This window comes from Pogona vitticeps, chromosome 3 (assembly GCF_051106095.1).
Source record: "Pogona vitticeps strain Pit_001003342236 chromosome 3, PviZW2.1, whole genome shotgun sequence".
Taxonomy (NCBI): Eukaryota; Metazoa; Chordata; class Lepidosauria; order Squamata; family Agamidae; genus Pogona; species Pogona vitticeps.
The window spans coordinates 171,498,281-171,525,082 of record NC_135785.1 but is presented as its reverse complement, the minus strand read 5'-3'; the positions used below and the strand labels follow the sequence as shown (position 1 = coordinate 171,525,082).

Sequence of the window (26,802 nt, the reverse complement as noted above, 5' to 3'; positions counted from 1 at the left end):
GCTGCCTTGGATCCTTTAGGAGAAAGTCGGCATGTAAATATTTTACTTTTACACACACACACACACACACACACACACACACACACACACACACACACACACACACACACACACACACACACACACACACACACACACACACACACACACACACACACACACACACACACACACACACACACACACACACACACACACACACACAAAATGTTCGTTGTTTTAAATTCCTGTAACAGTTGACACCTTTTCTGATCTCTACTAATGCTTCTTTGTTTCAACAGCTGTGGTCAATGTAGTTGAGGAGAATATAAAACGAAGCAGAAGACTGATCATTGTGTTAGTACCTAATTCATCCTGCTGCAGGCTGCAGTCCTCAACCTCAGTGCATGAAATTGCCGTATACAGCGCTCTTATTCGATACGGAATTAAAGTTATACTGATTGAGCTAGATAAAATAAAAGATGATGACAGCTTGCCAGAATCTATCAGATACCTTAAACAAAAACATGGAGTGCTCACGTGGCAAGGAGACTTTTCAGTCAAATCTCAAATGGCAACAACAAGGTTTTGGAAAAATGTGCGGTACCAGATGCCAGCCAACCCTAATTCGCCTTCTTTGGATCTTCACCCATCGATGGTAACATCAAATTCGTATCATAGGTCAGAAGGATGACAACAAGGTCCCTCTTGCAATCTTCTTGAACCTTATTCCAGTGGATGGTATAAAGATCCATAAGATCCATATAAAGAAATATATGGACGCACACATATACTGCCAGTGTGCATTATTAGGAACTGTTCAAAGATGAAAAGTTCAGCATACTTGGGATTTTCTGCCTCCCAAAGAAGATACACAGTCATGGACCCTGAGGTTTTGCTTTTGGATTTGTGAGCCAGTTGGGCAAGAAGCAAAGTCATGTGAATGCATGAACAGAAGGACATTTTTAAAAATGGTTTATATATTCCCATTTTACCCATGAGGGATGTGAATATGAAGGAAAGGATGGGTATTCATCCCATATGAAGACTTTATATGTACGTAGTGCAGTTTTCATCTGAAACACTAGTGTTTGAATGAGACAGTTGCTAGCTGACTCATTTCTACTGGACTTGGCCTTCTAAAAATATAATTGGAGAGAGACGGGGGTGGGGGGGAGGAGAGGCTTGTTCACTGTTGGGTTTCCATAACCAATAGTGTTTGTTAGTTTTACAAAGAGTTTAAATAATCAATGTGGTCAAGAAGTAAAAACTTTCTTTGGGAGACATTCTTTAACTCTCTCAAGGAAAGAGTGAGAGTCTCTTTTTCGCCCATCTCTCTAGGGTTAGGGTTAACAGCTAACCATTTAAGCCAAGACTCTTCCAAGCCTTCCTGTTTAAGTGCTGTGCAGGTTCCTCTCATGTTGCCCTTGTGCAAGCCCCATGGTTTTGTGTAAGTCAAACAAGTGTGCTCCAAGTGGAGGTCTCCCTGCTCCCTTCTGGCCATATAAGCCAGATTCAAGCAAAGTAACAGATTCAAACATTCCACATGGGCCCACATGTGTTCAGTGCCTTCTGTTTTTGCAGATGATATTTCTCTCTCCTGCTTCTGAACTGGGGCAAAATGCATCACCATGTCCAGCAATAAACTGGAGCTAGGGGAAGAAATGCAATAAAGTTGCATATACTTATGCATTATTACTGTGGTATCTCCCAAGGAGAAAAAGTGAAAAAGAGTATTTAAATAGACTGTCATGCCAGAAAGCAATTACAAAGAAAAAATATTTTATTTGGTTCATTTTGACTCCAAATTTTTTTCATCAGGTTTCATATTTTCGAAATACTTTGCAAGCTATGTTTGTTCTGCAGGATGGTTACCCAGATTTAAGTATTTAAATTTGCCCCAATATATGTAGGATCAGAAAGTCAGGAAGGTAACTCATCACTTTTGGCAGAAACTATGCGTTTTTCCTATTAATGAAATCACATCTGTATAATTATGCAACAGTTCCTGTAACTTCCAAAGTAAAAGCTATTTCTGTGAATTCATTTCATCTGTTTTCACTGCAGAACACTGGAGGTGTTGCAACATTCAGTGATTCAGGAGTCAAATATCTAAAGCATTTTGGATGGGGAGCATGTGACAACATTGGTGTTCAAGCTGTAGTAGCTTCTGGTTCATTTCTCACCCTTGAAGGGCTTAATATCAGGTTACTTGGACTGACTCCTCCTTCACAGTCCTGTCGATCCACATGAGCAAGACTTCTCAGCTATGGTGCAAAAGCCACAGAATTCTTTGCTTCGGAGATTTGTTCTTTCTGTAATGAGTTTCAGACACTAAGGAAAAACGTGTTTAATTGAGCTTGGTTAGCATTTAAAGTGTTTTCTCCTGGCTTTTTGCTTGCAGGTTTTCTTTGTACACTGTTCCTTATCAGTTGTTATGTGGCTTGTTCAAATTCCATTGCTTAAAAGTGTTGTGATTTTTAACTTCTGTTGATGATCACCTCTTTTTCTTGTGAATCAGTGAAAAGGCAGGATGTAGATATTTTCCATTAGCTTTGCTGAGGGTAAACAGCATGGCATTTGCAAAAGGGTGGTGCCCAGCCTGAAGAAGTGGAATTCTTTTTACCCATTCAAGTTTGCAATTTGTGTGGTCTTTTAGTGGTTCAATAGGTATCTCCTTACTCCTGCATCTGTATAATTCTGAACCATGTGGCCTTTTCCTAAGTCTTGCTATGTAGTGACACTTTTACCACTGATCTAAAACTTTTCCTTCTAGAACAAAGGAACTTCCAAGGGAAATGAGGGAGGGAGAGAGAGAGAGAGAGAGAGAGAGAACTTGACTGCCAAGTTACAATTAGGCAATACATCTGTATCACCAGAGTTTAATGTAGGGGTGATGGATGTTTACCACTATCTGGATATTTCTGTTACCAGAAAATTGTGTGAATGACTGCCAGTGATATGATCAACACTGTCAAAAAATTTTTTTATTTAATTCTCCTGTGAGATCACTATCCACAGTTCTATCCCTTCTTATGTATATCTGAATTTTGACTAGCACACTGACCCTCTGATTGTCTGAGCTACAGTCTAAGAAATCTGGTTCTAAAATAAATTTGTCCGTTTCCAAAGTGCTCTCTCTCTCTCTATAGTTGGTGGCAATGTAGTAGACACACATCCGGGTTTCCAAAAAAAAGAAGAAAAGGGGGGGGGGGGGAGAAAAGCCTTTGCTAAAACTGAGGCATAAAGTCTTCTGAGTGAAGTTAGGAGTCACAAGCTAAGTGGGAAAATATTCTGTAATTAATTGACAAATGGAAAACTGAAGGCATGAACAAATTCCTTCATGTGCTCATTCTTATACCTTTAGGATTAAATATCATAAAATCTATGGAGATTTTAAAGAAAAATGATTGATTAGTACGAATAGACATGTTTGGTTTTTTTTTTTTAAAAAAATCCATATGAGGGGATTTTTATATGAGAAATGGAAAGAATTAAATCTATGCGTAAAAAACAGCTCACTGCTATGTTTTTATTGTAACAAGTAATTTTGCTCTTAACATACAGTAAAAGTGAAGTCACACACACTGAAGCAAAAATTCCTGATGATGTGTACACTGATAGGCACCTGACTGGGTGGTCATTACTGAGAAAGGAGATCTTAGGAGCACGATAGCCTTCTGAATAGAGTATAGCTGTACCTGTGGAGCCAACTGTCTTGCTCCTTCTCTACTGTTGCTCCCCCACCCATGCCATGCTACGCAGAAGTTGAGGAAACCCTGCAGGAGGAGGTGGGGCCTTGGGAAGGGAGACCCCCCCAAAAGTTTTGTAGAGGCACATTCTGTGAGCAGAATAAGATCTCAGCCAACCGTGGAGATCTCTTCCTTCCCCTACATTATCAGGAGCTACCTGAGGATCTGGGATTCCTGGCCATACTCCAAAGTAGCATGGAGGGGGAGAGAAGGGTGGGGAAGTCTCTGTCCACCCATCCAGACACCTGTTACTAGACCTGGATGCAAACCAGTATCTTCATAAAACTGTTTTACAACTCCACTTTGAATTCTGTAAAGAATTGTTGGGGAGGGTTAGAGAGATGATATAGAAGAGAGCAGTTAAAATGATTCCTATGAGAAATGGTTTAAGGGACCTAGTTAAATAGCACAAGCCTAAACTGTTGAATTCACTATCATAAGAAGTAATGGTGAATTTAAAAGGAGATCAGATAAATTCATCTCTAGGATCAGAGGCAATGTGTTGTATATCATTTGCTGAAGAACATTAAGACATAAGCTGAAATCCTGTGTAGTAAGTTGCAACTAGAATTAGGCTAATTGAGTCAGTGGGTCTACTCTAGTTATGACTTAACTACACTAAGCAGTAGGATTTCAGCCTTTGTGTACTTGTGTCACATCTTGCTGCTGGCCTCCCATTGACAGCTGGTTGGTTGCAGTGTGAGCAGGGTGTGTGACTTGGTAAATCTGACACAGCAGAACTCTTCCTATATTCTTATAGTTTTAGAAAAAAGAGACTGACGTGATGCAAGCGCTACGAATTTATGTCTAGTGTGGAGATGAAGGGCAGACTTATTTTTCTCCTCTTACCTAATACTAGAACCTGTACCGCCCAATTAAATTGACTGGCATGAGAAAAGGAAGTTCTACAAATGGTGCATAGTTGCATTCTGGAATTTACCACTCAAGGGGATTGCAATCAATGTCATACTAGCTGCATGATTTCAGAAAGAAGCTGGGATCTGTTTTTCACGTATATGCCTATCAAGTTAGGTATATCAAAGCCTGGTGATAACACAGTGTCAAGAGTGCTCTTCCTTTCCTCTATTGGCTTGCTTAGATGGGTGATGGTCCAGAGAAGATACTAGCCTGGATCCAGCCCCTCTGACCAAGTGGGGATCTTTTTAATGAACTTATTAAAACCTATTCAGGAAAGAACTCTGTATGTATGGCTCATTTGCAGGATAAGTACACATGTATGCCAAATAAATTATCTCTGCTTAAGTGGTTCTTATATGCAGAGAGATCAATTTATTTGATGCTAGAAATAAAGGGCAATGGAACAGCAACATCTCTTCATGTGCAGCCTATGGGCTGGACCTTGGACTGATCCAACAAAGTTATGTTACTGGTCATTATGTGAAAGTTTGCCTTAGAAATGTGCTTTTGCCTCCATCATATAGTAAAGTGGGTGAGATACATGGCTTTTGTGGAGGGAAAGAGACTTTCATGAGACTAGGAAAGAACCATATCTATCATAGGCAAAAGTGCTTGGAGGCAGTAACCAGCAATCATGACTCTCTTGAGCCATCTGCCTGTAGATGCCTAGCCTCTTGTGTCCTTCAAGTTCATGATTCACTGGGGAGTCTCATTCATTGCTAGGTGGGAAGGCCATTCTCTCTGCTATCAACGGCTAAGCTCTGTGGTATAGTTGTAGCATTTACGGATGGGTTCTGTTTCACTTTACACCGGACTTTTGAGGAATCTAATGGTAAGGTTTTGAGAGTCCAAACTACACATCACGTTCATGCTTTCAAAAACACTGTATTTTAATAGGCAGCCTTTGTTTTGAATAGAAGGCAGTTGTGGGCCTTATCAGAATATGCTACAGATCTCAGAGTGGATCACTACAGCAGTTTCTTTTCGGCAATCCCTCCTGCTCCTCTTTGCCTCTGAAAATTGCCAATATCCTTCCCCTGACCCCACAGGAGTTGTGTGGGGAATTCAGACCAGCTCAAGATAAAATTGCAATCAGCACATTCCATCAAGTATAGATGCAGTGTCATGCCTAAGGTTAAGTTATCTGGGAAACAGCTACTTGTAAAACTGTTTTGACAGCTGTGGGAAGTTAAGTCATCATAAATACACATTCCTGGCAACCTGTTCTTTGTTTTCTGACCCAGTAGGCCTAGAGGGTTTCATTTAGTCCACTGAATAGTTGTTTGGAATTTGTAGGCTTCATCATACTATTCCAATTCATCCCAAACTATATGATCAACCATCACACACTATATTTGGAGATGCAATGAGTTCTGTTTGCATAGACCACACATCCTTCTACTCATCCGCCCTCCCACTATCAATGATACAGAGTTATGCGTGATCCTGAGTCTTTACAGTGAACAAGAACTGAACTCTAGGTCTTACTTAATCCCTGTGATGAAAATACTGTACATTAGGATGTGGAAATCAGTTCTGTTTTAGAAATGTAAATAGTGCAGTATTTAGTTGTTGTGGGTTTTTCGGGCTTCTTGGCTGTGTTCTGAAGGTGGTTTTTCCTAACGTTTCGCCAGTCTCTGTGGCCGGCATCTTCAGAGGACTGTCCTCTGAAGATGCCGACCACAGAGACTGGCGAAACGTTAGGAAAAACCACCTTCAGAACATGGCCAAGAAGCCCGAAAAACCTACAACAACCATTAGATCCCGGCCGTGAAAGCCTTCGTGAATACAGTGCAGTATTTGTCTATGTGCTCTTCAGTTTTGCTTACTACTTTCTTTGCTTCTTCCTGCAAAACTCAATGTGAGGCCCTTCTGACAGCTTGTGTTTTATTGTGGGCATTTCCAAAAGGAGGACTCCTTTTTAGCAATCAAAAGGCACTGTGCAACTATTCCACCCTTTTAGTCTTAGTGGGTTCTCCCTGCAAGTAAGAAGATAGAAGGTGAAGAAGAAAGGAGGTTTATAAGTTGAAGGTGAGGTCATAAAATTCAGTGAATGGCAGGGCAAAGCACTATCTGGAACTGCTCTAGTGACCTATTCCAAAACAGTATTTTCTATAGGGGATCAGTCTGAATTTGTGATATGGTCCTGACTTCTTGTGAATTACAAAGAGGGGGAAGAAAACGTATGTAAGTTGCCATCCTTAAATCTCCATTCCTCATCCCATGGTCCTCTGTTTGCTCCAATGCCCATTTTTGCTTAGCTGGCCTGTTTAGCTCAATTGCTAACATAGTGCTGTGGCACTATAGCGGCATAGTGGAGGGCAGAAGACAGATATGATTTTAAGCTACTTGTAATAGGATGATTTATAATAGATAAGCAACAGAATGTCTTTCCCTTCCCCCTAATGACAGCCTTCATATTGTACTGCTGAAGGGAAGAAAACCTGCTGTAACCAGGAGTGGGTTTTATGTGGAAGGCACATTCAGTTCTGCTCTATACAATGAATGACTGAACTCAGGTTTCTTTAAATCTAAGTACAGTATATGTCTTTTGACCAGAGATTGCATTTTTAGGTTCTAATAAACAAAGCAAAATAAAAATATATTTCATGAGTCTGAAATCAGGGAATTGGCATAGATGGTAAACAAGAGCTTTCCTAGAGGACAGTGCAGTTGCAAACTCCTTGCCATCATAGCTTTTTTTGCTGAAACATGGAACTGGAAGCATGGAGGGGTGTGAGAGAGAAACATTATCCCTAAAAATATTCAAACCATTATTTAAAAGAGAGAGAGAGGGAGAAAGGGCTGGCAAGCATCCTACATTTCACAACAACAAGGCTTAGGCATGTCTTCTGTTTGATGACACCAAAGTTAACAATTTGCAGTGTGTTCCTCTACTGTCTTAGACTATTCCCTCTGAGTGGTTTTGTCCCAGCAAAGTGGCGAGAGGGCTGCAGGATGGCTGGGTTACGCCAGGAAACTTTCCCTGTTTTTTTCCTCTGCACTGCACGCCACTCATGAAGAAACAGTCAGGCATGTTTCCGATCACATGAATCATGGTGAGAGAGATGGAACATAATGCCATAGTGAGAATCAGATTCGGGGTCTGATCAGATGTTTTCATTTAAAGATAATGTATTATATGACTTTATAATAACACATGCTTGAAATAGTATAAATAAAAATAGGTGGAACCAAAGCTTGCATGGTGAAAGATGCAGATTTTTTTAATTGACAGGGATGATGGTGTATGTGGCTTATACGTGCAGCAGCCTCTCTTATATCCACCTCACTCTTGATGGCACTAAAGTCACATAAGCCCGGGTTACATCATCATCAGTCATTTGGGCAACACTTCCTTCCTCTCACTCCAGCTTAAATGCAATATTTACTGCTGCACGTGGGAAGGGTGGTTTACCCTCCAACAATGTATTGCCATGAGTTTTCCTTGCTGCAATGTGAAGGATGGGCACGGGAGGTTTGGACTTCTGTGGAGGATTAAGGTGCATTACCTTTACAAAGCAGGTGCTCCTGACAGATTGCTGCTAGGCATTTTTAGACTTTCTTAAGACCTTCTGGGCTCTTGGCAGAACCTCTTCTGAGCACCCCGAGTTTCTCCACACAGAAAGTCTCCCGCCTACATCCGTCCAAGCCACACACCTCGTTTGGATAAACCCTTGAGCAGGTTGCTGTCCCCGTTTTAGAGACGCTGTCCCATCCTCTCCTTACACCCCCCCCTCCTGCAACCCAGGCCTTTTTGAAGATTACACCCATCCTTGCAAAAGCCTTTGGGAGGGGGTGCTGGGAGGAGGAAAGGTGTGGGCCTCGGCATGCAGGAAGAAGAAAAAAAAATCACCCCGATGAAATTGCAGCTGCAAAACTGGCTTCGCTCCGCTCCCTCCCTCGGGAGTTCCGCAGCCCTCTTATTTCTTTTCTTCTAGTTCTTTGCTTTAAAATATGTGTACACTGTATATTATTTCTCGTGCCTTTTAAGTGCCTGCCTTGATCTGAAGCATTTTCAGTTGCACCAGAGTTGCAACTTGTTGGATCGCTCCAGCGGCTAAGTTCCAACATGCATTCCTCTTAGGCAGAGATTTTTCTCTACGAATTTTTACGCCAGTTACGGCCAGGCATCTCAAATAAATTATTTTTTTAAATGGATTTTTATTTTTTGTTGAGCTGGGCTCCTCTTCTCCCCCGCCCGTCTCCATCATGTGGCGAATGAAGTAATTCTGTTCCGAATTTTGATCTGCGTTGTAATTATTCTGAAGCGCCGGGACGTCTCCTCCCTTTCAATCTCTCCCTCTCCTAAATTGAAGAGCCTTTCCCCCCCATCCGGTTAAACGGGTTTAAACAGGGGTGGCGGGGGTGGAAGAGCTCTTCCCAAACTCCTCTTGTAATTTTCCGTGTCTTGCTTCCTCACATGCACGGCCCTCTCCCGGGAGGTCACCTCTCGCCGGTGTCCGGCATCCGGGGAGAGGGCACCCCTTCGAAGGGTCTCCGCCTGTTCGCTCCCCCGCCCGGGCCAGCAGGTGCGCGTCGCGGCCTCTCCCTAAAGCCTCGGCGCAGCTTGGCTGAAGGGCGAACAACTCCCCGCCCGCCGCCCTCAACAGGCGGGAACTGGTCAGGGCGCTCGTTTGCGGAGCCTTGAAAAGCAAGCCAAGACACGTTGGGACACTCTTTAGGGGCCGACACGTGTAGGAGTCCTGTTTTGAACGGCCAAGCTTCTCTTCTGTGTTTCAGTCTCGCCACGTGGGACCCTTCTAACCCCCCCCCCCCCGTGTAAAAGTTCCTGCTCTGTTTTCCCTGAAGGATTACAGCTCAGTGGGGAAGAAAAAAACTCTTGGGATGACAGCCTTCTTCGGTGCTTCATCATCATGAGGAGCGACCGAGGGTTGGCAGCGACCTAGCGCCCTGTCCTCCTCCCGCCAGGTTTGTGCCTTTTGTATTCTCAGCTTTACGCGAACACGAGAGCCGGCCGATCCCCGCGTGGGAGGCGTCGCAGTGTGGACGATTTTTGCATTTAGAGATGGGCCGCCACGTGGAATTGCCGGCGTTGCCCTTTAATCCAGCCATTTAAAAAAAAATCTTTAACAACGATTTGCATATTTAAATATCCTATAAGGGTAATGACCCTCATACCTCATTCCCGGGTGGCATGAGGTCTCCTGCCTTGGGCAGGGGGTTGGACTAGAAGACCTCCAAAGGTCCCTTCCAACCCTTCGACGATTCGATGAGTCTGTTTTTTTTAAAACATATTATTTGTGATTATTGGAGAAATTAAAAAGGCAGGGTTAAAGACAATCAGGCTTCTGGAATGAACTATTATCATCCTTCCCAAGGGTTCAGCAGCACCCTCTGTCTAATCTTGAGGAAATAGGGACCCGCGGATTCGGCAACGGGCAGGACCTTTAAGAGACAGTGAAGATCGTTTTAAAATGTTTAAAAAGCAATACAGTAGATCAGCAATGAATCTAGAGTCTGGAAAAAAAAAATTCTCTTTCTCTGCTGAGAAAGTGTTCAATCTGCTGATATCCTTAATATGATTTATTAAGACACTTCACTGTATTGGAAATTCAACACAGAAGGAGCCTAGACCGTTGGAGGGCTTGCTTTTGGTCTGCTGGAAACCGACCAAAACAGTGTGATCGATCCTTCACACACCTAAAAAGTAGAAGTGCTCAGAAAGGTACGGAAAAGGATGATCTGTTGGATGCTTTGGTTCTCTATTGGATGTTGGATGCTTTGGAGCTAACCAAACTGTTTCTTCAATGGTTTTATTGTAGGATTACCAGAATAAATGACAGGATTATAATAACCATGCTTTCTCAAATTGATTCTGATTCATGGCAACCCTTCCCAAGGTTTTCTAGGTAGAGAGTACTCAGAATTGGTTTACTGTTGCCTTCTTCTGGGGGCAGTTTGAAACTGTGCAGTTTGCCCAAGGTTACACAGGCTGGCTCTTCTTCCAGCAGCCAAAGGAGAGGATGGAGCTCCCAACCCCTGGATCTGCTGCCAGGTGCTCCAGCTCACTGAGCTATGGTTACTCTGAGCATATTAGGGATAACAAGCTTTAATTAGAGTAGGTCAGTGCAGAAATACAGTAAACAAATAATAGCAAGGTAGTAAAATGTTACTAGAAAAAAAATAACAGCAAAATAATAAAATGTGTTACTAGGACTAACTAATAGTCAATTAACTCATTTTCTGTCTCTTAACTGTCCCGTCTTGCCAATGTATATAGATATTAGTTAGCAGGTTTTTATATATGTCATTTTATTGTATTTTATTACTCATGTAAGCTGCCCCGAGTAGACTTTGTCTAGAGGGGTGGGGTATAAGTTCAAAAAAAGTAAAGTAAAAAAAGTAATAATAATGTTGATTCGTGATAACAGTAATAGTAAGAGATGATAAAGAAGAATGAAAAGCACCTCTTCTGGTTGGGAATTGGACGATCCCAGGAGTCCATTCCAACTCTCTGACCCTATGATTCTCTCTTTGCCTACCATCTCTTATCTTCATTTGTTTGTACAGTAATTTGATTTTAACAGCAGCCACACTTATTATTTGTTGCCTAGCTCTTGGGCTAGCATTTGACATACATTCCAAAAACAATTTTTTTTCAGCATATCATGCTGTTATGATGAAATACTTATTAAGGTCATGACATGTTACTGACCGCCAATTATACTAAGGCATTCCTGTTTCTTTCTGTGAACGGGAATATTTGCATCATGCTGTCTCATTATAGATGAGACTGGGCAGACTGAATATTTTTGAACTGACTGCACAGTTTCTCTTGACTAAGATATAAGGAAACCAACCAAATTTTGTTTAGTTTATTTTGCTGTGCTCTTTTTCAGAGAAAAGGAGGGAAATAATTTCATATTATAGTTGTTTATAGAATAAATTTGAGTCCTACATGAGATGAAGTGGGCTGACATTACTGAATCTTGTTCTCTACTTTCTTTTGTGTAGGAAAACATGAAGTCTACATTAGCAGTTACTTGTACTGTTATGATATCATTTTTTGCTATGCTCAAATCAGGTGAGTGCTCCACTAGGTAACAGTGTTTGTGCAGTTTTCTTTCTTTTTTTTTAAATAGGAATACTAAATGACAGTGAAAAGCCATCACCTTTTTATTTCCTGCTCAAATACTGCAGTCATAAATGCAGATTTTCCTAAAAATAGATTTCTAAAACTTGCTTAACATGAAATTATGTTTTTGTGTGCAAGCATACCTTTATTAAAAAAACACCTCTATGAAATGCATTCTTTTGAATTGTAAAATTTTCTGTTTAGAACAGCAGCACATAATTTGCATGGACAAGAAATGATCCGAGCGTTTTGATTTCTCAAGTGTGTTCAACGGCAGTTCTCTGGGACACCACCTGCTCATCAAGTCTCAGCATGAAAAAACTGTAATAATATTTTATAACCTCTTCAGTTTAGGATCCAAGCAGGCAGATGTTGAAGAAGTCATGATTTATGGTGTTTAGATGATGATCACTCTGATATACCCTGACGTTTAATTTGGGGCTAGCTAATTCTCCTGTACTTCATACGTATGTTCTTTTCCTACACCTCTTTATTTCTCCAGCATTTGTAGCAAAAGAATAGCATGAGGCAAAATAATTACTTTTTCATTATGTGCCCTGGCTTGCTATTTCTAAAGTCTGTGAACAGGCTTTCTGTTTCAAGAGTCACAGTTGAAAGGCCCATCCTTGCAATAGTTTTTCAGATGCCAGACAAATATTTGGGGGAAAGTTGATTAAATCATATTCCCTGCTGTAAAACCAAGAATTGCTGTCTAAAGACTTAATTGGACACTGTATGGATGCAGCATCAGTACTAGGTTTTTTTGGAGGGGAGGGTGGGTTGTGATGCCCCAAGGTGGGGAAAACAGGTATTGATGGAGCAGCTTTGTTCAGTCTAAAGTAAACACTTATAAATCAATTATGCTTAATTAAAATAATTAATATGAATAAAATAATGTCAAATAAATTATGCTTAATTGAGGGATTCAGGTGTGGTGTAATAGATAGACTGACAGACTAGGACTCTGTAGAACAGGGTTTGAATCCCCCCTTGGGCATGGAAACTTACTGGGGGAGTGGAACTGGTAAAACCAGTTCTTAAATATTTCACTAACATCCCCCCCCCAGATATTGTAATAAGTAATCATTATTGGATGAATCAAACATCCTTGTAGTGCTGTGACTATTTCTTGATATACGGTAGTTCAAGAACCTTTTCAGGGGAACCTGTTTTCAAAAGGGACTCCCGCACTCTAAGACAGCTTTCCGAATGCAGGAATGCAGTTGTAACATACTCTGCCTTGGCTGACCATATCACCCGAGATACTCCAATTTCTGCCTCTATACTGAGTTGCGGTTCGTGGTCTGCATGAACATTTTGGCTCTGACCAGGTAGTGTTGTAATCAGGGGGAGATGGTCACTCTCTGTGCGTGTACCAACTTCAAAACTGAGTACCAGATTTAACAGGTCATAGGAAATGATACAGTAATCAATAACTGAAGCACCACACCCTCAGGAAGGTATATTCCCTGGATCTATCCCCTTCCACTCCTCCATTTAATAGCACTAAATCCAAACTATTTATCATCCGTAAAAGACATAGACCGGAATAGTTACAAATCTTAACTTTGGATTGTCTAACAGGGATCGGATGTCCCATTTCCATTTCAGGAGCGTGTTCACCAAAATGATTGTAAAGGGCTTTATCATTTTGACCAATTCTGGCGTTAAAGCCTCCTCTCAGTATTACAGATGCTTTGGGGTGTAAAGATGTCATTCTACTAATAACATTTTGCAGGTCTGCCCACCTACCCTTATTTTGTTGTTTGTGCTGGAGTGGAGGAAGATACACATTAATAAACAACAGTGTAAAACATTGACGCTTAATAACCAGAGACATTGCCATGTCTTCCTTAAAAGTTCAATAATTGTTACCCAAATGGGTTACTGTTCTTTATATCCTGGGGAGAGGGACCATGAGAGGAGAGAGATCCTAGCCAGGCTACTGACAAGGCCATACACAAAATATTTTAGTTTAGTCATGTAACATTTATTGAAAAGACGTAAGACATCATATGTAAGGTATCAAGAGGCCCCTTTCATTCACTCCCATTCACACAATACTCACAATCGGACCTTTCCCCAATAGATGATCAGTCTTTCGGTAAGAGTGATGGGAACAATTGTCGCAGGGCTGTTGAAGCCCACCATCTCTTCCTGGGTCATCCTTCTTATAGGTATGTGTATAGTTTGTTGCATCTGCCACAGACTTGGCTTCAGCTAGCCTGCTTCCCCTTTCTTGTCAGGACAACTAGCTATAGGCAGCCTTCTTCCTTTTTTTATCTGAACAAACAAGTCCACATTTAGAATGTTCTTTCCGCATCTGTGGTTTCTTGCTGATATAGAAACTTGAAATATTGGAAATCTTTGCATATTTATATCAGGCTCACCATCCCATCTTCCCCTGCGAATCTCCATCTTCTTTTCAGGCCTGGTATTTCTGGAAACCCCCCCACACACACACACACATACACAGACTGTCACTCATAGCAGACTCAGATTGTTCTCTTAGTAGCTTTCTGGACTTGATGAAGAGCAAGAAAAAATTGAAACAATATTGAGAAAAGAAGGAAGTTTCCCCTTTAAGAAAAAGAATGCTGCTTCATTATGTTTTTACAGATCTTAGATGACACCAAAGTTAACAATTCCCCATTAAGTATGTTCCCCAGTAAGCTATCGCCTTAGACTACCATCTTATGTGCAGTTACCTGGGACTTATTTGTAAATACACAAGCGTAGAATTCAGATTCCTGAGTTCCTTTAGCCCTTCAGGGATCTGTGTTCTTCCATGATTTCAGTGACTTGATGGGTATGGTACTATTCTTTGGCACTTTACTGGTGCACTGCAAATGCTAAGTGCTGAGCTTGTGACTACTTTTGCCCAGTATGGACAGTAGTAGTAAGGAAAATGAGAAATTTCGATTTTGTGAATTTGAAATGCAAGTGCAAATATCTTAATCCAATTTAGGTAGTGAAGGGAGAGTTCTATGCATGCAAATCTGCCTTCAGCCACTGAACTACTGCAATGGAAAGGCAGCAAGAAGAAACAGAAATTGACTTCCAAGAAAGAAAGAAGGCAGCCCAAGAGTACCAGTCTGCATATAGTTGTAGAAAAGATAAAAAGGGGAGATATGTCTGTGGCGTTTAGCATCCGGTTGTCCTCATCCTCATTGTTGTAGATCAGTGGTCCCCAACCTTGGGCCTCCAGATGTTCTTTGAATAGAACTCCCAGAAGCCTTCACCACCACCTCTGCTGGCCAGGATTTCTGGGAGTTGAAGTCCAATAATATCTGGAGGCCCAACGTTGAGGACCATTGTTGTAGATAACTTGCTGTATCAGTTGGTGGTCTGTTCTAAGAGGTGCGTGGTCGGATCAATGTATGAGAAAAGTAGGGGCACTGGCAAGCTCTGTGGCCCTGTGGAATGTGAGTTGGTAGTGGTAAAAGGGTGAGATGGGGCAAATTATCAAAAACATATGCAGTATAAGCCATACAGTTAGTTGTCTTGTTGCAGTTGCCTCCCATCAAAGCTGGATTTTGCTTCCTGTTATAAGGATATTCAAGATTCAAAAAAATCTCATTTGTCTTTTAAAATCTAACTCATCTTGTCAGCAGATAAGTGTACTATTCAGGAAGAGTACCAGAAGAAAGTGGAAGAAGGAGAGCCTCTTGGGATTGATTGTGGGTTTTACGGCACACCATATCTTCAGCATGCAAACTACAGCATCCACTGGTACATTAATGGAAGTGAAATGGCAATAAGTAAACAAAATTCATCAAGAATTCGTCAGCGCGACGGCATGCTTTGCTTCTTTCCTGCACTCTATCAAGATTCTGGATCCTATGAATGTATTGCACGGTCAGGATTTGCATTTATTTGTGTACCTGGGGAGAGACGGGGTATGTGTGAGATTTTTCATCTGCCATTAGAAGTTTGTAGGTAACAAATCATGTTGAATTGCTACTTGGAATACATTTTGTAAAGAGGCTGGTGCTGAGACATTCCACTCTAGCACAGTGGTTCCCAACCTTGAGACTGCAACTCCCAGAAATCTTGGCTAGCACATCTAGTGGTGAAGGCTTCTGGGAGTTTTAGTCCAAGAACATCTGGAGACCTAAAGTTGAGAAACATTGCCTTAGCAAGTTATCATGTCCTGAATCTTTGCAAAGACTGAGCCAGGATTGTGCTCTCGCAGCCCACATGAACAGACCTGTTTTGTGTTTACCTCAAACGTCTCCTGCTACCTTCTTCCCCAGATGAGCAAATGAGTTACCAGCTGCTGTAAATGGCAAAGGTAGAAGCAAGAGAACCCACTTCCATTAGTGGACAGCATTTTCAGTGGGAAAACTATGTTATTTACAGTGGTTTCTTTTGCTGACAATGACTTTGGGGCTGTTCACATTGATCTTTGTGGGGGATGCTGAGCCATTGTCCATTTTCCTTCCCATCAGGCCTTACACTGAGGGTGCTCCACTAGGAAGCCGAAGCATCTACTGCTTCCCCCACTACTGCAGATCAGTGCCTGGGTCTCAAAGGCAGCAAAAGGAAGTGGCAGCAGATTTGAGTTGTCCATGGGCATTCTTCAGACTTTAGCTGGTACTCAATCTAAGCAGTAAAGGCTTCTGTTTTTTTTCCCCAGTTCAAAACTCCAGGGCTCATAGTGGCACTAATCGTTCTTCTACTTAACCTTTAGGATGCTTGAACATCATTGCTTTTTATTCTGCCTACAAATATATGTTGAAGTATAGAGCCGTTGACTTTTATGTCATTTAGCTCTTTCCTCCAGAAGCTCAGCTACCCCTCACGAAATAGATTTTCATTGGCAGCTCTCATTGAGAGATCTCAGCACTCTCTGTTCCTCTCTAAACTTCTCACAAATAATGTCGTTCTTTGAAATTAACTAATATTGTCTTAACAAAACCCAAACAGAGCCCCATGGGGCAGTGGTTAAAACTGCAGTACTGCAGTCAAGCCCCTGTTCGTGACTTGAGTTCAATCATAATGGCTTCAGGTAGTTGTCTCGAGGTTGTCTCAGCCTTCCATCTTTCCAAGGTCAGGAAAATGAGTACCTAGCTTGCTGGGGAGATAAAAGTGTTGTTCGTATAATTATGTTATAAAGTGCCCAGAACAGTGGTTCTTAACCTTTTTGAAAGAAACGCCCCCTTGAGCCATTGAAGAAGTTATGATCACCCCCCTCCCCACGGTGATGATATCTTATCTTATCTTATCTTATCTTATCTTATCTTATCTTATCTTATCTTATCTTATCTTATCTTATCATCTTATCTTATCTATCTATCTATCTATCTATCTATCTATCTATCTATCTATCTATCTATCTATCTATTTATTTATTTATTTATTTATTTATTTATTTATTTATTTATTTATTTATTTATTTATTTAAGACACTTAAATCCAACGACCGCTGAAAACAAAATTCAATTCCAAGAAAATGAAATGCTCCCAAAAATTAACATTTAATGATTTAGTTGTAAGCGAATTTTAAGATGCAAAAAGAAATATAAAAAGGGCATAAAAACAAACCGCAATGCAGGAACTAAAAATTTCAAGACAAAAACTCTGAAACTAAATTAAGATTGGAGGAAAATATATATTCATGCACACTGTAAAAAGGCTGCAGCCATCTTAACAGGTTGGGCTTGCTCCAGCGCCCCCACACCGCCCCTTTTCGTTCTACTGCCTCCCTGAAAAATGAAATCGCCCCCTGGGGGGCATTATCGCCCACGTTAAGAACCACTGGTCTAGAACTATGGGGCAGTATATAAGTCAAAACAACAAGAATAACAAATAGTTTTGTTTAGCAAACTTCCAGATTAACTCATGCCCCTGTATTTTACAAACGTAATTAATGGTGTGTTGAATTACATATATAGAGCACTTAATTGAAAGAAGGAATCCCTGAAGTATTAAACACATCTGATTGCCACAGCAGGAGCTTTCCACACATTGTAGTTTACAAATTAACTTGTTTGTCCCTCATTTTTGGGATATATGTATAGGCTTTATTTCCAAGTATTAGTGCTCAGTTATGAAGGTTTGCTGGTATGACTTTTCTGGAACCTTAAAGTCTTGAGCTTCTAATGACTTCATATCTGTAAGAAACAGTTCAATCCTAAACCAAAATAATGTGCCATTAATTTCTGGTTAAAGTTAACTTGCAGCCTTTAACTCGTACCTGGGGAACATTTGATCCAAATGTGTGGGACTTCAAGTCCCAGAAAAGCCCTAGCAAGAGTAATGGTGTGGGATTATGGGAGTTGTAGTCCAAAATATCTAGAGGGGCAATTAACTTCCACTGTCTAAGACAGAAGTGGGCATTATATGAATCCATATGTTAGCCTGCAACTCCTCCAGCACAGCCTTTTGTGAGTGAGGATTATGGCTATTCTAGGGTAGAAACATCCAGAGGGCTATAGGTTGCCTATCCCTGACTGAATATTTGGAAGTTAGAAAACTAAACTTCACTAACTTTTCTCCTTTGCTTTCTAAAGGCCAAGCAATTTACCCTATTAGATTTACCCAGAACTGGTTATTTTGCTTGAGGAGGATACTAAAGGTGGAAATCTTTCTTCAGGCATAAACAGTGATTGGCATATGGAATGTGCACATTCTCGTTTTTGTACTGTTCAGTTTTTCTTTTCAAATTACAACGATATGGACTAAAGCCACGAATATTCTGAAGTTTTCAAAACCTCATACAGTAGTCCAAATGTATAAAGAGTTTCAGAATATACCTGAATCAGTATAATACTTGAACAAATATACATTCTGGTGGTGTGACCAGTTCAAAATGTCTGCAGAAGATATTAAGCAAATGCTGTAACGATTGATTTCCTATAAAATGGGAGATCAAGTTAGTTTAATGGGCTGCAGTGTTGAATCACTTTTTACCCATAGGATCTTGGGATCAATCCTGAAACTAGCTCTATATGTTTTAGTGGGCACATGCAAAAGGTACTCATTTTGAAATCATATTTATCTCCATTTTGTTTTGTTTGTATATTTGCTCAGAGAAGTGAGTCAGCATTCAGTTGTATACATCTCTACTTACAAGTACTGTACACCCCATAGGGTCCACTGACTGTGTTTTCAAGTTCCCTGCCTCAAGGCAGGGGCAGTGGGTTTATCTGATTCTAGGAGCTGTCCTTTTTACCTTTGCTATACAGAGGGAAAGTGGCCAAGCTTCGCATTTTAATGTTAAGATCGTAAGGCTAGTACCTTGTTCAGTATTTACATGCATAGGATTCCAACTGCAGAAGTTGCTGCGGTGACACAACCCAGTAACACACTCAGCCATGTGCCCATGCACAACTGCTACCTCATCAGTGGCTGCTGCAGTACAAACTCTATGCATGTAGCTTTTGAGCAGGATTCTGGCCCCAAGCATTTAATTAGAGGAAAGACACAGAAGAGTAGAGGGAAAATGTTTGTCTTAAAATGATGTGTATGCAAGTTCTACTGAACTGGTGGGTGTTGGTACTATGGATGCACTTAATGTCGGGGACAACGAAATTCGACTGGGGGAGATTGAAGTCATGTTAACACAGATGCTTCTTTAATGTATAGTTACAGGAATTCAACAAGATGTTACAAAAGCATTGTCCAAATAGAAGTTCTCAGTAGCAGTGGTGCTCTCTGTTTTAATGAGAAGCTTTCCCATACACAAAAGTTACCGGTATCAACAAATTCGAAGCTTGTGTGCTATTACCTGGATGATTTAGGAGAAGTGGATGATTTGTCAATTTATTGGTACAAGGTATTTCTTTTCGTGGCATTTAGCAATAAATGCTGTAAGATTTGAGTATGCTTGTCATCTTTTTCAGGAATATAACACAGGAGAAAATACAGAAATTTATTCTATGAAAAATAAAACCACTAATTAGGTATTTATTCTATGATGAATTAAACGGAGTGTTCAGTTGTAACTAACCTTATTCAGAAAGGCTTCCTGTCTCCTTGTCCTTCCAGGAAGAAGCTTTCAATTTAAAAAAAAAATTTTCTAAGAGGCATAGCACATCATTGCTGCTTTACAAGGCTTTTAAAAACAAAACACTTTGCTTCCTCTCTCTTTCTTCCATGAAGGAAAAGGAGGAAGCTTTCGATTTCCAAAGATAATGAAGCAACTTAAGCAGACAGCTTACATGTCTGCTTTGATTCGATCCCAGCAATCACACCTGCTGGAACTGAACCAAAACAGAGGATCTTACCCACACTGAAAAATCAGTAGCCCCTCATGGAGTAAAAAAAGGTACAGGTAGGTATGCATCAGACACTCAAGAGGAAAGGATGAAAGAGAAATGAGTGCTCCTTTCCATGGCTTTTTGACCTCATAGGAAACCATTACAGGAGCTGATTGTGTCTGAACCAGAGTGATTATGAATAATTCCTTCTTTTTTTCTTAGTTTACATTTTAAATGGCTTTTCTCCCATTCAATGGGGTATATTGTCTTTTCATTTTCTTTTAAAGTGGCTGCTTGATTCTATATGTACTGTAATTTTAAAAGGAACAGGGATGAAGGCTGTAAAACGCTGTTCTCTTCAGTGGAAGGTCATCATGGGCTCATTTTATACTGTAGACCTTGTGACAAACCCAGACCTACTGGGATATGTCACACAGTTACACTAAGCTGCCACCAACCATTCCCTTTAAGAAGTCACACAGACCAGGGATGGATTTTTAAACAATAAAAAGAATAAGGTTTATTTTAAATACACACAGGGAAAAATAAACAATCAGGTGAATAAAATAAAGTAACGTGGCTTATTCTCATTCATACATGCATACAGTTTGGTTCACCCAGAACCCTTAACTTGAAGCACAGACCCTGAACCTATCAGTTCTGGCTAACCAACAGACACCTGAACCTATCAGGTTGGTACTCTGACACACAGAAGTACCCTGTCTGACACACAGACTCCCACAACAGCTTCTTCTTCCCAGCTGCTGCTTCGTCACATCCCAGTGTCTCTCAGCATCTCCCTTTCACCACACAGGCATCACATATTTATACAGTACAGCCCCTCCTCCTGATGTCCCGCCTTCCACTCCCCATAGGATGGAACTTTCCCTCCAAACCCATGACAGACAGGTAACATCAGTGCTGTTATGTAACACCTCCCCTCTTTATAAGTTGTTTTGTAGGGGGAAAGCTAAGGTGCTTTTCACCAAAAAACAACCTGGGTAAAATACACAACAACAGTTATACATACCTTATTATACTTACTCATACTTACATTCTAAGTTAACCATAGCAATGATGCATTTAAACATTTACCATATACATTACATCAATTTACCTTTATTCATACAAACCAATTCAAAAACAGGTACATTTTACTTTTTGTCATCATTATATACACATAGTCCATGTTTCTTTCGCCGTCTTCAATCTTCAGGTCTTCTTGATAAGGCGTCAGCAACACAGTTCACTGACCCTCTGACCACCTTCACTTCAAAGTCATAGTCCTGTAGGTTTAAAGCCCACCTCATAAGTTTGCTATTGTGGGTTTTCATTGTCTTTAACCATTGCAATGGTGAATGGTCAGTACACAGAATAAAATGTCTTCCCCAGATGTAAGGCTTGGCCTTCTGGATCGCGTAGACTATGGCCAAACACTCCTTCTCCACGGTTGCCAAATGTCTCTCACCTTTTTGAAGTTTCCTACTCAGGTAGGACACTGGATGCTGGTCACCATTCTCATCCTCCTGGCACAGAACTGCTCCTACCCCGCTGTTAGACGCATCGGTGTAGATGATGAACTCCCGGTCGAAGTCTGGAGCACGCAGGACAGGATAGTTGATTAACGCCTCCTTCAACCTCTGGAACGCCGCCTCACAGTCGCTGGTCCACGGGATGCGGTCATCAGCCGTCTTCCTCGTCAGATCGGTCAGCGGAGCCGCAATCTCGCTAAACCTCGGGATGAACTTTCTGTAGTAGCCCACCAACCCAAGAAATGATTTGACCTTTTTCTTGGTGTTGGGTCTAGGCCAATCACGAACAGCTTCTATTTTGGCCTCCAGGGGTTTTATCATTCCTCCCCCTACCATGTGACCCAAGTATTTTATTTCTGGGCTACCCAGCTGACATTTGCTGGCCTTTACTGTGAGCCCTGCTGCACTTAACCTCTGCAGCACTAACTCCAGGTGTATCAGGTGATCTTCCCAGGTATTACTGAAGATCCCTATGTCGTCAATGTAGGCCACTGTAAAGTCACTGAGCCCTGCCAAGGTCTGGTCCATCAGCCTTTGGAATGTGGCTGGTGCATTTCTGAGACCAAAGCTCAGGACTCGAAACTCATAGAGACCAAAAGGGCTGCAAAAGGCAGTCTTTTCTTGATCCCTGGGATCAATTCTTAATTGCCAATATCCCTTTACCAGGTCCAATGATGAGATGAACCGACAACCCCCTATGGTTTCAATCAGGTTGTCTAGCCTGGGCATTGGGTAGGCATCAGGAGTGGTTACACGGTTTAATTTCCTGTAATCGACACAAAACCTAATGCTCCCATCAGGCTTGTCCACAAGGACTATCGGAGAGGACCAAGGACTAGAAGAGGGGACGATTATGTTCTCTCTAAGCATCTCGTCCAGCTCCTTCCGCACCTTGTCCCTATAGGGTCCCGTTACCCGGTATGGGGATACTGCCTGCGGGGGTGCATCCCCTGTGTGGATCCGATGCATCACTCCCTTCACTATCCCCGGCTTGTTGGAAAACACCTGTTGATATTTACTAAGCAGCATTTTTAGTTCTTGCTGCTGGTCTTGGGTGAGTGCAGGACTGATCTTTACCTCCTCTGGGTTGTATTTTACTTCCCCTCTACCCTCCCAGAAGGGTAATTCAGCTTCCTCACTCTCAGCTGCTTTTATTGCGAATAAAACCCTCTGTTCCCCTCTGTAGTAGGGTTTTAGGGCATTCACATGAACCACCCTCCTTGCCTGGTTCTCCTCCTGCTCTATAAGGTAGTTCAGGTCTGACATCTTGGAAATGACCCTATATGGTCCTGCCCATTTGAGCTGCAGTTTATTCTCTCTGCAGGGCCTAAGCCAAAGCACTTCCTCCCCTGGGTCAAAGTGCCTCTCTCTAGCTTTGTGGTCATACCATGTTTTCTGTCTGACCTTCTGAGCTTGCAGGTTTTCTGCTGCCAGCTCTAGATTTCTCCTTAGGTCATTCATCAAGGTGTCTATGTATGTCACAACGTCTTGTGGGTCATCCTGGGTGATCTGCTCCCAATTTTGTTTGATCAAATCAAGGGGCTCTTTCACCCCTAAGTGTGCAGCAAACATGTCAGAGTGACCCCTTTGTAAGATCATTGGGCGATACTTTTCAGGTACCACCAGCCGACTTCTGATCCCATCTCCCCCTTTTGAGATATTCCTCAGGGTCTCTCTATATAAAATCCCCTTTTTCTCCAGAAATTTCACTGGGGTTTCAGGTGTTAGCTGGGCGTCATTCACCTGTTCAAAACACTTTTGGAGAGTGGCGTCTGCCTTTTGCTCCTGTCCAAATCTGCTGTCTGTGGTTAATGTTTCCACCACAGCTTCTGAACTCCCCTCTGCTTCCGTCTCTGGCTCATCATTACCCCCCTGAACTGTCCCCGTGGTGGCTTGTGAGCGTGTAATCACTAGCACCCGTTTCACATGTTCAGCCAGGTCATTTCCCACGAGCACGGCTGCTGGCAGAGTCGATGAAATCGCTAGCCGCCAAGCTCCCCTCCAGCCTTGAAAGTTGACAGGTACCTCTGCTACTGGCAGAGAGATTACCTGCCCCTCAATCCCTGCCACCTTCATGCTCTCATTTGGGATTATAAACTCCCTAGGGATGATATCTGGATGGCACAGGGTTACCTGGGAACAAGTGTCCCGCAGCCCCCTATACTGACGGTCAAGTATTCCTACGTCCACCCCGGCTGTCTCAAACAACTGAGAATCTGTTTTCACCAGCAAGCAGTGCTTTACCTCCACAAGAGGACCATTTTCCTCAGCCTGATCAACAGAGGTAGCTGTTCCAGACTGAGTAGCCATGGCAACAGGCTCCCTCAGTGACACTGAGCCTTGCTCTTTCTGGACACAGAACACAGCTTTTGGCTTGGTCCCACTAGAATTCTGAGGCACCATTCCTTTTAGCTGCTTTAATTTCTCACACTCTGAGATTAGATGACCCTTTCCCTGACAGAAATAACATTTTCTGGTGTATTTTGATTCTCTCTCATCTTGTTTTGGTTTTCCCTCCAAAATCTGAGGTCTTTGTTTCATGTCTGAGGGCTTCCCTTCACCATGGGCCCCTCCCCCTTGCTGGCTTTTCCCTGGTCCCTGAGAGTACTTGCTGTAGGTTTCTTTGGGTTTACCTACAGATTTCCCCTTACCCAAGGGCTTTCTTATTTGAGAAATAAAATCTGCGATCTCTGCGGCTGCTGCCACAGATTTCGGTTTCCTTTCCCTCACCTGGAATTTCAATTCCCCCTGCAGGACTGAATAGAACTGTTCCAGTGCTATCAAGTCTTTAAGCTGCTCATAGGTCTCTGTTCCTTCCTGCGATAGCCATTTCTCAAGCAGCCTCACCAATTGGGCCCCCACTTGGGTAAAAGTCTGTTCTGGTTTTTTTGTGAGGGACCTGAATCTTTGTCTCAGCTGCTCTGCATTTATCCCATGTCTGGCAAACACCAGTTTTTTAAACTCTGCAAAATCTTTCATCAGTTCCTCAGGCATCTCGGCATAAACCTCAGCCAGGCTACCACTGATTAAAGACCGCATGATGGTCATCTTCTCAGTTTCCCTCACTGAGAAGTCCACAAACGCTCTTTCCACTAAGGAAAAGAACACCTCAGGACAATCTCCCTTGTGGTACACAGGGAATTTCTTCAGGTCAGCTTTAGACAGTTGGCCTCCCTCAGAATCCCTATTGTTATTATTGTTCTGGTTCATCAGTTCCAATTTTTTTAATTCAAACGCCATTTTCTCTCTCTGCAATTCCAATTCAATTCTCTGTATTTCAAATTGCCGCTGTTTCTCCCTTTCCCTTTCTTCTCTTTCCCTTTCCTCCATTTCAAATTGCCTCATCCTCAGTTCATGCTGTTGGGCTATGAGCAATTTTCTAAGTTCTGGGTTCTGCTCTACTGTGCTGTCACCCTGCACTGAGCCAAATTCATCCTCAGAACCTTGGTCAATCTGGGGGTCTTTCACTTCACTCATTTCGGCCATCTGGCTTCGAGTCAAGGGCATAATCCCCCCTCAGAACAGGCTGCTTTAAAAGTCAAGCCTCAAAATAAAACGACCACTTTTTTCCTTCTTGCCTCAGAACCAGCTCTCCCTAGAGATTGCTGCTGTTCTTCAGCACTAAACTTGCAACAGTATCGAGTCAGAGCCTACCCCCCTCTGCTGGGCCTCTCAGCTGGCAAGCTAGCTCACTGTTACTACGCAGTTTTGCCTCAGCTTTTTCCCGCCAAAACTAGGCTGCCTCAGAGCACCTTAATCTAAGTCTCCCCAGTTGGCACGTTCTTCTACTAGCGCACCTCCCCGTGAGGTACACCTAGAAGATTACCTACGCGCCTCAGACTGTCCCTGACTAGACCCCCCTTGCTCTGGGCACACTTGCCAAGGCTTTGCTGGACCGCTGGACAACTGGACCAGTCGTATCCCACACGCTGGACACCAATCAATGTGACAAACCCAGACCTACTGGGATATGTCACACAGTTACACTAAGCTGCCACCAACCATTCCCTTTAAGAAGTCACACAGACCAGGGATGGATTTTTAAACAATAAAAAGAATAAGGTTTATTTTAAATACACACAGGGAAAAATAAACAATCAGGTGAATAAAATAAAGTAACGTGGCTTATTCTCATTCATACATGCATACAGTTTGGTTCACCCAGAACCCTTAACTTGAAGCACAGACCCTGAACCTATCAGTTCTGGCTAACCAACAGACACCTGAACCTATCAGGTTGGTACTCTGACACACAGAAGTACCCTGTCTGACACACAGACTCCCACAACAGCTTCTTCTTCCCAGCTGCTGCTTCGTCACATCCCAGTGTCTCTCAGCATCTCCCTTTCACCACACAGGCATCACATATTTATACAGTACAGCCCCTCCTCCTGATGTCCCGCCTTCCACTCCCCATAGGATGGAACTTTCCCTCCAAACCCATGACAGACAGGTAACATCAGTGCTGTTATGTAACAGACCTCTAGAGTTAGTGAGGTGTAGTGGTTAGATTGTTGAGCTTAGGGTTTTTCCAGATGTAGGGAAGATATTGTACAAACCATCAAATTTCCATTTAGTGAGGTATGAATGGAAGAAGAAGAAGAAGAAGAAGAAAAAGAAGAGGAGGAAGAAGAAAACAAGTTGATAAAGAGGTGACTGGACTCACCTCCTCCTGTCAGATTTCATGGACAAGACAGGGTAATTCCACCTGAAGTCTCCCCTTAAAGTACCCTTAGATGGAGACTCCCTAGGTTTTCAAAATGTTTCCTGCTATGATGTTCTCTTAGAGGTCTCAGTCCAATCCCATATTCTGTGTAGCCTAATACAGAGAGTAAAGCTAAGAGAAGGTAGCATCATGTTCATTGCTTACGGTTCTTTGAAGGAGGAGTGGAGAACCTTTGACCTCCAGAAATTTTGGCTTGCAGTGTCCACCAGACCTACCTAGGATGGGTGACCGCAGGAAACTGTAGGAGCTGTGGGTCAGAACAACTTGACATGGGATTCTCAGATGTCTCTTGCTTTGGAAAAAAGGATGGAATGCAAATGTGATTTTACAAAAAGTTCCTCAGAGCGCATTACATTTGGAAATATGCCAGACATAATGTGGCGCATATGTATATGTATATACATCTTCACCCACTTAACAAGCAGGCATCGTCTGAAACAACATACTGTAGATGCTCTTTTGCTTAAAGATGTCTTTATATTTCCCAGCAGAAGGCAGTCAGGTTACTTCATAAGGAACTGTTACTGTGAGAGGCATTTTTAAAGCTCAGTATAGAGTATTACTTTTTATGTGGCGTGTGTAGCTGCAGAGT

General features: G+C 42.1%; 2 protein-coding genes and 1 long non-coding RNA gene across 10 annotated transcripts in view; 2 read left to right on the top strand and 1 right to left on the bottom strand.

The window, feature by feature from the left end:
* LOC110090152 (interleukin-1 receptor type 1) overlaps window positions 1-3,424 on the top strand; it is a 31,524-nt gene extending 28,100 nt beyond the window's left edge. For all 4 annotated transcript variants that reach the window (XM_020813708.3, XM_020813706.3, XM_020813707.3 and 1 more), the window contains exon 11: window positions 282-3,424. In XM_020813708.3, the coding sequence (XP_020669367.3) occupies window positions 282-673 (392 nt within the window). In that variant the 3' untranslated portion in view covers window positions 674-3,424. The remainder of the gene's footprint in view (window positions 1-281) is intronic.
* A 4,504-nt stretch (window positions 3,425-7,928) lies between these two features.
* The window catches only part of LOC110090155 (interleukin-1 receptor-like 2), a 35,587-nt gene continuing 16,713 nt past the window's right edge, over window positions 7,929-26,802 (top strand). For 3 of the 5 annotated variants that reach the window (XM_078390293.1, XM_020813712.3, XM_020813709.3), the window contains exons 1-4: window positions 7,929-9,581; window positions 11,628-11,697; window positions 15,360-15,606; window positions 19,339-19,528. In XM_078390293.1, coding sequence (XP_078246419.1) covers window positions 11,634-11,697; window positions 15,360-15,606; window positions 19,339-19,528 — 501 coding nt within the window. In that variant the 5' untranslated portion in view covers window positions 7,929-9,581; window positions 11,628-11,633. Of the gene's footprint in view, window positions 9,582-11,627; window positions 11,698-11,952; window positions 12,072-15,359; window positions 15,607-19,338; window positions 19,529-26,802 lie in introns of all 5 variants that reach the window. The other 2 variants (XM_078390294.1, XM_020813711.3) reach the window with 2 other exon arrangements.
* Window positions 19,182-26,445, bottom strand: LOC144588136 (uncharacterized). The gene is made up of 2 exons (XR_013543479.1): window positions 25,966-26,445; window positions 19,182-20,350 (listed from the first exon to the last, which is right to left on the bottom strand). It is a non-coding gene; the product is annotated as an uncharacterized LOC144588136 (long non-coding RNA).